General features: G+C 48.6%; 1 protein-coding gene across 1 annotated transcript; it reads left to right on the top strand.

Annotated features, from left to right (window-relative positions):
• Nucleotides 1-648: 648 nt before the first annotated feature.
• On the top strand, nucleotides 649-8,700 carry LOC132471747 (fibronectin-like). Its single transcript, XM_060070981.1, has 13 exons — nucleotides 649-1,008; nucleotides 1,213-1,338; nucleotides 1,462-1,593; nucleotides 1,820-1,951; nucleotides 3,088-3,225; nucleotides 3,808-3,948; nucleotides 4,266-4,484; nucleotides 4,978-5,160; nucleotides 5,393-5,566; nucleotides 6,050-6,205; nucleotides 6,478-6,606; nucleotides 6,942-7,079; nucleotides 8,492-8,700. Exons 1-13 carry the CDS (start codon nucleotides 852-854, stop codon nucleotides 8,683-8,685), a joined length of 2,019 nt encoding a protein of 672 aa, XP_059926964.1. The 5' UTR covers nucleotides 649-851; the 3' UTR covers nucleotides 8,686-8,700.
• The last annotated feature ends 897 nt before the right edge of the window (nucleotides 8,701-9,597 follow it).

Here is a 9,597-nt window from a genome sequence, read left to right as displayed (position 1 = left end):
GAAAAGTGCTATATAAATGTAATCTGTTAAGTTACTGGGTACAGTTGTGTGTGTTTACATCTAAGTAGAGAGGATTTCAGTTGGTTCTGTGTCTGTATATATTATCTCTCTTTCTCCTCTCCCTCTCCATTTATCTCCCTCTCTTTCACAAACACACACACGCAAACACCAGCACGGACACACACACACACAGACACACACGCACACACACGCACACACACACACACACACACACACACACACACACACACACACACACACACACACACACACACACACACACACACACACACACACACACACACACACACACACACAAACACACGCACACCTGGACAGTACTGTCATAATAAAGCTAATAGACTTTGCTTTATTTGTACTTTAGAACATAAAAATAACGTTTGCAGCCTGAGTTGGACCACCCTGCTGATTAAACAATGTTCAACAGACTTGCTGAATGTTTTCACACCCCTTTTTCTAGCCAAATTATGAACGTTTGGGCCTAATAAACGCACAGTATCCGATGTCAACATCACACTGACCGTGGTGGGAGGGTCTTACTGTAGCCCCCACCCCCCCCCCCACCCCACCCCCCTCCGCTATGAGGCTGTCGCCATGCTGTACGGTATAAAACCCGCGCGCACCCGTTCCTCGGTCTAGTCCGTCTGCTGCAAGGCGGACAAAACGACCGCGTGTGGAGCAAGCGGTAGAAGTTAACGGACGACTCACTTGGCCAAACCCAAGGACCCCTACACGCGCCACTTGCTTCTTCTTCTTCTTCCCACTCGGTCATCTTACCTTAATCATCACATTTCATTCTCTTGTATTTATTTGTCATTCCCCCCTCCAAAATGACCCGTGGCCCGTTGGCGGTTGGGCTGCTGGTGGCTTTGTGCTTAAGCGGCGCGGTCGACTGCAAGACAAAGACCCCAAGGAACCGGGAAAGTAGGCAGAGTGGTCAGTACCGGGTGTTTCCAGAGCTCCACGACCAATCGCCGGTGACTGCAGGTACGTGTCCAAGGTGTGCGTAAAATACGCGCGCGCAAAGACGCACGTCTTACTTTAGAAATGGTTTATAGTTAGGAACTAACTTGATGCATCCACCTCCCGTCGTGCATCACCCTCTTCATGATTCAAGAGAAAGATTGAGTTCCCAGTTTCAGAACTAAACAAAACCTTTGTAACCTTGGATATTAAACTTTTTCATTGCAGCCGGTTGCTCAGAAAACGGTCGCACTTACCGAGTGAACGACCGATGGGAGAAAATGTATCAAGGAAACAATCTGGTGTGCACCTGCAACGGGAGAGAGGGAATCCACTGCAGGAGTAAAGTACAAGGTCAGTCAGAGAAGGTGTCCATCATTACGCGCGGAGCGCGGAGCGAGTCCGGCTTATGACCGCTCCAAACAAACTGTCTTGCATCACATGACCGTCTGCACCGTTTTGATTTGTCCGTCGCAGACCAGAACTCGTGCTACGATACAACCAACCTCCAGACTTACCGCCTGGGTGAGACTTACGACCGGCCCAAGGATGGGATGATCTGGGACTGCACATGCGTCGCTGCAGGCAGAGTCAGCTGCACTATTGCAAGTAAGTAACTAACTGAGTTAATTGACTCATAGACTTAACTCATAGCTACATTTTTGCAGGCTCAATTTGTTTAGACTAAATTGTGTTTTAATTGAGTCGCATGGTTCTCATGCCATCAGATCCATAGCAATGACCCAGTAGTCAAACCAATACATGAGATCCAACCAATCAAAACGAGCTGACGCAGCTCTGAGATGCTTAACACGTCTCCATTGTTCGTTTGTAGACCGGTGTCATGAGGGCGGAAAGTCGTATTTAATCGGCAACACCTGGCAGAAGCCACACCCGACCGGGAACTACATGCTGCAGTGCGAGTGTCTGGGGAACAACAAAGGGGAGTGGACCTGCAAGCCCGTGGGTGAGAGAAGCTTGTGTGCCTCGGTGTGACCCAACCCCCCCCCCCCCCCCCCCCAACCCCCATCTTTTATTATCATTGTTTGTTTTTTGATTGACAAAGGTTTCTATTTGGTACAATATAATGTCTAGTTATCCCCCCCCACCCCCCAAATGGCTGGGCCCTTGAAAATGTCCACCCCCCCCCACCCCCCTTATGTGCCTGGGCTTCAGTCTGTACATCAATATATGAAAAGAAAAGAAGGTAAAAAGCTCCCATAAGTCTAAACCATTTTACCGTCTGACTAATATGGCTGAAAGTGATCAGGACTCTTCTCCCGCTCAATTTAAAGGTGCTTATTTCTCAGAAGTGGTTGTTAATATTTGAGGATTGGTTCTCTCCCAGGAAAACAAGGTCGGGGCACAGTAGCGCAGCATTCCTGCTAGGCAATCTCTTGGAACCACTCGAATATTGATCTCCACCGGCGTCATGTGTGACCCAATCCTGAACCCCACAGAGCCATCTGAAATAAACAGTAGATCTATCAATCAAAATGGATATTTGAGAATCAAACCTACCCCTTACCCTAAGCACATTTAAAACCTTTTTCTTTACAGTATACAATGTTTGATCGTAAACTGATGGTAATCGATGTCTGTATTAACAAGGTGTGTGTGTGTGTGTGTGTGTGTTTTTCTGTGTGTGTGTGTGTGTGTGTGTGTGTGTGTGTTTGTGTGTGTGTGTGTGTGTGTGTGAGAGTGTGTGTGTGTGTGTGTGTCAATATCTATGTGTGTGTGTGTGTGTGTGTGTGTGTCGCTGTGTGTGTGTGTGTCGCTGTGTGTGTGTGTGTCGCTGTGTGAGTGTTTGTGTGTTTGTGTGTGTGTGTTTGTCAATGTCTATGTGTGTGTGTGTGTGTGTGTGTGTCGCTGTGTGTGTGTGTGTGTGTGTGTGTGTGTGTGTGTGTGTGTTTGTGTGTGTGTCGCTGTGTGTGTGTGTGTGTGTGTGTGTGTGTGTGTGTGTGTGTGTGTGTGTGTTTGTGTGTGTGTTTGTGTGTGTGTCGCTGTGTGTGTGTGTGTGTGTGTTTGTGTGTGTGTCGCTGTGTGTGTGTGTGTGTGTGTGTGTGTGTGTGTGTGTGTGTGTGTGTGTGTGTGTGTGTGTAGCTGAGCGCTGCAATGACAACTCTGCCGGCGCATCGTACGTGGTGGGGGAGACCTGGGAGAAGAGCTACCAGGGCTGGATGATGATGGACTGCACCTGCCTGGGGGAGGGCAACGGACGCATCACCTGCACCACCAAGAGTGAGCCGGGCACACACACACACACACACACACACACACACACACACACACACACACACACACACACACACACACACACACACACACACACACACACACACACACAGCGACACACACACACACACACACACACACACACACACACACACACACACACACACACACACATACACACACACACACACACACACACACGCGCACACACACACACATGCACACACACACACACACACACACACACACACACACACACACACACACACACACACACACACATAGACAACGGACACCAGACACACACACACACACACACACACACACACACACACACACACACACACACACACACACACACACACACACACACACACAGACCTAGACAACGGACACCAGACACACACACACACACACACACATACATAGATACACTCACTTCCATCCATGCATTCATCCATTCTTCCGTACGTCCGCACACACACACACACACACACATACATACATGCACCCATCCATACGTACGTCCTCACACAGCTACACTCCAGCCCCAATCTCAGCTGCTGGGTTGTGTCTGTGTCTCCGCAGACCGCTGTAACGACCCACAGACCCAGGGCACCTACCGCATCGGAGAGAGCTGGACCAAGAGGACGGACAAGGGGGAGCTCCAGAGGTGCATCTGCACTGGGAACGGACGCGGGGAGTGGAAGTGTGAGCACACCATCCAAGGTGAGGAAGGGTGTGATGCTGGTGCACCATGCGACAGGAGGAGGAAGGCTTTGACGCTGTTCACTGTCTTCCGTCTCACGCCCACGGTGTGAATCAAATGCTTATTCTCGAGGCTTCCTCAACAGCCTGAGAATGGAACGCGAGTCGATGGAAAAGGACAAGAGACTGCCACAGAAGATGCAACTAGGAATATAAATGAAGCATTTTCTAATTGTTATTCTGCCTTGACTTGCCGTTTCTGGTTCAGTGGCGGCTTTAAGTTTGAAGGTTTGAGGTGAGCCCGACATCTGACTCCGATCCCTCCCTTTGGATCGTAGGCAACGCCATCGCCACCCCCATCGGGACGCACCTCGGGACGGCGCTGGTGACCAGCCTGAGCGTCCACCCCGTCCCCCTGCCCCAGACCCCCGCCGAGGGCACCTGCCGCACCGACTCGGGCACCACGTACCAGGACGGCCAGCGATGGGTACGCACCCAGGGCAGCAAGCAGCTGATCTGCACCTGCCTGGGGAACGGCATCAGCTGCCAGGACTGGGGTGAGGCGACAGGGGGGGGGGGGGGTGGAGCCCTGAAGCTGGGAGACATTATCACTTTTAGTGGGCAGACTCCATATTAACGTGAATGATGACGTGTATTTTTTCAGCGACGTTGTTCCATGGTTGTTCGTCGGCTCATGTGTGCGTGCGTGTGTGTAGCCTTCCCCCCTTTTCCCCCCACCGCCCCCTCTCCTAAAAAAAACACCCCTCTTACGCATTTAATGTGTGTTGTACGTCCTGGCACTCAAAAATGGTACTTAGCATCGTGTAGCGTCTTCATCCTGGCCACCTTTGTTGGATACGGGGAATGGGTTAACCTAGCAACTGTAAGTGTTTGGCACTTGTTCTATGAACATCCTTACTGTAGGACAGTGATATATTGTTGTTTCTCCTTCTTCTGACAAATGTACGTTTGGATAAAAGCGTCTAGTAAATGTAAATGTTATCGTGTGTGTGTGTGTGTGCGTGTGTGTGTGTGTGTGTGTGCGTGCAGATGCCCGATCCCTAGTGTACGGCGGCAACGCCGACGGCAACCCTTGCGCATTCCCCTTCACGTACGGCGGGAAGACGTACTACTCGTGCACGCAGGACGCGCGCACGGACGGACAGCTGTGGTGCTCCACCACCTCCGACTATGACAGCGACCAGCTCTACTCCTTCTGCAGCGAGAAATTCTGTGAGAGAACAAAAAGAATCCTTTATCATATCTTTGACGTCCTTACGGAGCAGGGAGGAGTCTGCTAGACTGCGGACGTCGGGGCTCGAACCCGCGACCTCTCGGCTCCGAGTCAAACACACTGCACACTAGACTACTCTGCATTCTGTACTCTACAGGCTAGATTCTGTTCACTACAGAGGATGTTAACAACATTGATACGGTAAATAACCGTACCTCGCTCGGTTCACAGCCATGGTGCCGACGCGCGGCGGGAACTCAAACGGCGCCCTCTGCTACTTCCCCTTCCTGTACAACGGCCGCAACTACACCGAGTGCACGTCCGACGGCCGTCGCGACGGCATGAAGTGGTGCAGCACGTCGCCAGAGTACCGGGACGACAGCTACGGCTTCTGTCCCATGGCGGGTGAGTGGGGCGGTGGGCTGATGGTGACTCAACAGGCAGACTGGTCGTCTGCTCGTCTGCTCGTCTGCTCGTCTGCTCGTCTGCCTGCTGATCGCCGAGCAGGAGGGGAGATACTGAGAATAACACCAGTGTCTGAGGCCAGACGAGCTCACGTCTGTGTGAACGGGACGTGTCACTTTCTTTAGCGTCACATTTGTTTTCGACCAATCACGGTGGCGAATGTGGGGATCTGTCAGTTGTTTAAAATACATTTTATAAAATTTGTTTTAAAATTCAAATTTAAATTGTCAAAATCCCATTTTGTAAATTACCCTTTTAAAGATGTAATTCGAAATTTTATTCAAACTCAAATTCTAAATTCAACAAAAGTACAGTTAAAAACTCTAAACTAAATTTTTTAATGTCATTTTGAACTGACATTTTTATTGCATTTCAAACTCAACCTTGAATTGAATTCTAATTGAGATGACGTCACCTCCGCAGCCCACGAGGAGGTGTGCACCACCAACGACGGCTCCATGCACCGCGTGGGCGACAAGTGGGACAAGCACCACGACATCCTGGGCCACCTGATGCAGTGCACGTGCCTGGGCAGCGGGCGCGGGGAGTGGAGCTGCATCGCCTACACCCAGCTCAAAGGTCAGGGGTCACCGCCTTCAGGGGGACACGGGATGAGAAGAGAGTCAGTTATATGAGACAAAACTAAAATAATATCAGAGGAAGAAAATATCAGAGCGTACAGGATAGAGTCATAGGTGAACAGATTTGGGATTGAATTCTATTGACTTCAGAATCGGAATTTTCTTATTCTTTCAAGTTATTCATGAGAATTAGATGAGACAGAAATGAGAAGTGAAAGCTGGAGACGAGATGGGATGACTGACTCCCTCTCCCCGTCTCCGTCTCCCCAGATCAGTGCATCGTGTCCGGGAAGACCTACGACGTGAACCAGGAGTTCTACAAGCGCCACGACCTGGGCTACATGATGAACTGCTCCTGCCTGGGACAAGGCAAGGGGCGCTGGAGGTGCGACGCCGTCGGTAGGTTGAGGAGGAAGATATGCTGTACAGATAATATCATTTGTGTTGCTATTTATTCCAGTGCAAATGCTTGTTGTGAGAGCTCATCACTGAATTCCATTTCATTAAACACAAGAAGTGAAAGCTCGAAGCAGAACAATTGTTTACATTTTTTATAAAAGTAAAGTCAATAAAAACCAACAACGCTACAATTGAAAACAACTAATATCTAACAATTGTTGGTAACGAAAGTTGCCAATAAGAGTACTTAAGTAACTATCCTCTCCGGGCTGTCCCATCATGGGAAAATACGTTTTTTTTACAATACATATTTATGTAATATTTTCTCCCACCAGACCAGTGCCAGGAACCAGTCACCCAGACCTTCTACCAGATCGGGGAGAGCTGGGACAAGACGAACCAGGGCATCCCCTACCTGTGCACCTGCCTTGGGAACGGAGCCGGAGAGATGACCTGCGAGCCACAGCAGGGAGGTAAGACTGCTGCTATAGCAACCGCCGGCAACTCACCAGGGACCATTTGGATGTTTGACTTCGTAGTTTGTTAGCTACGTTCTTTTTATTGCTTTCTTTAAATACATACCTTTAGTTTCAGCGGACGCTCCAAAGCAACTTACGATTATACAGAAAACAATCAAAGTATGCATTCCAAATAAAGTTTGAACCCTACTAAAAAAAGTTAATGTCAAGTGCGACCTCGTCAAAAAAACAACAACGGGATAGGGTGCAGGATAGTAATGGCAATCTCAACAATAAACATTGAATTTAGCATATAATATGATTATAATCAAACGTTTTAGGGCCATCATAATACAAGGCGCTTTCCCTTACCTTGAAGTGAACAGCGTGGGTGATGATGTCATTGTCCCCCCTCCCCCTCTTCTCTCTCCTTGTCGTTGGTAGTTGGGTGGGGGTCTTGGTGGAGAATAGGGAAGGTGCTAAGGGGGGGGGGGGGGGGGGGGGGGGGGTTAGCTGTTATCATGTGAGCGTTGAGGAGATGAGTCGTAATACGAAGACAATGTTTCCTGTGTCTGGTGTGTGGCCCGACCTGGGAGTGAGGTCCCCATTAGGTCATCTGATATGTGTGTTAAGTTCCTGGGAGACCGCTTGCTTACATGCCGTCTGTATTTTATTTACATTTTTTGAAATCATTCAGGGTTAAGTTCCCTTATGTGTATGGACAGACTGCCTTAATATTTGTAGCGATGAGTAAAATATTTCACTGCGACGTTCATATTAGATATATTTGCTATATTTATATGTGAATATATTTGTTAATATATTTATATTTATATAAGTTTAACAACACTATCAATTGTGAATCTTGTGGTCGCGGGAATTCTCTGACCTCAAAATGAGTTCGAGATCACAGGCCAAGAGAAGGTTTCCACTAATCCAATTTCAAACACACAACACACAGTTGCACAAATTCACTACAAGGTGTTTGTGTGTGTGTGTGTGTGTGTGTGTGTGTGTGTGTGTGTGTGTGTGTGTGTGTGTGTGTGTGTGTGTGTGTGTGTGTGTGTGCGTGTGTGTGTGTGTGTGTGTGTGTGCGTGTGGGGGGGGGGGGTCAGTGAACTCATCCTCCATGAACACCCCCATCCGGGAGGGAGCAGACTGTTCTTGTGTCACTCTGTGTGTGTGTGTGTGTGTGTGTGTGTGTGTGTGTGTGTGTGTGTGTGTGTGTGTGTGTGTGTGTGTGTGTGTGTGTGAATGTGGCAGCTACGTGTAAGACAGCGTGGGTATGAGAGCTGGGCCCTGCATGTTAAACGCAGTGTTTGAGGAGAACATTTGGTGACTATTTTGGTGATCCTTTCTCTCTCTCTCTCTCTCTCTCTCTCTCTCTCTCTCTCTCTCTCTCTCTCTCTCTCTCTTTGTCCCCCCAGGGGTCAATCATCCCGTGAGGGTCACCATCTCGGAGGCGGGGCGGCAGCCCAACTCGCGGCCCATCCTGTGGAACGCCCCCCCCTCGGTCCACGTCACCAAGTACACCCTCAAGTGGAGAGTGGTGAGTGCCCCCCCCCCCCCCGCCCGCTGTTCCTCCGCCCTCTGTCCTGTTGTATTCTCGTACTCTCTTTAGAGCGGTGTAACGTTTTGTGGCCACTCCCGTTTTGACCGTATGCCAGATGCTCGATTATGGAAAAAAAAAATCATAATCAGGATTATTTTGGTCAATGTTGAAATCACTTTTATTCAAACGATTATTTTTGAGTTTGAAAACATGATGAATTTATTCAGCATGTCCCTCCCAAAAAACACTTTGCAACTGAGAACTTTGTAACTGAGAAAATACACAAAATGGTCAAATAGAAAATGTTCAAATCTAAAATAATGTAAAGGTATGTATCCAGACGTATGCCGGAATATTCTGTTGACTTGGGGGTCGCTAACAGAAGACATTAACCCCGACTTATCTCTCATACGTTTGTTGTCGTTCGGCGACGGACTGAACTTTGAACATTGGTTTAAACGATAGTTTGATTTAAAGCCAAAACAAACTCAAATCTGAACATGGACAAACAAGGTTCTCATGGTGCAGAGAGTCCTCTCTAACCCACGCACAAACCTGCAAACCCACCAACCTACACACACAAGCACATTTGTTCTCTCCTCTTTCCCACACACACATTTAAAATGTGCACATGCACATAGATATCAGCTATGATGAGGTGACAAGCCAAATGTAAAGCCCTCCCCCCCTCAACTCTCTGTGTCTCCCCCTCTCTCTCCTTTGTCACCCCTGTGTTATGTCTCACAAACATGTCCTCTGTTTGAAGAGTGAGGTACAACAAGGGGTTTCAAAGCTCAACACTCACTAATAGCATTCAAAATGGTGGTCTTTTCCTGGGATTGTGTGCATATGACTGTACCACAAAGACAGTCACACTGTGTGTGTGTGTGTGTGTGTGTGTGTGTGTGTGTGTGTTTGTGTGTGTGTGTGTGTGTGTGTGTGTGTGTGTGTCTGTGTGTGTGTGTGTGTGTGTGTGTGTGT

This window comes from Gadus macrocephalus, chromosome 14, assembly GCF_031168955.1.
Source record: "Gadus macrocephalus chromosome 14, ASM3116895v1".
NCBI classification, from domain to species: Eukaryota; Metazoa; Chordata; class Actinopteri; order Gadiformes; family Gadidae; genus Gadus; species Gadus macrocephalus.
Note: the sequence above shows the minus strand (reverse complement) of the source record. Positions and strands in the feature narration are given on the sequence as shown.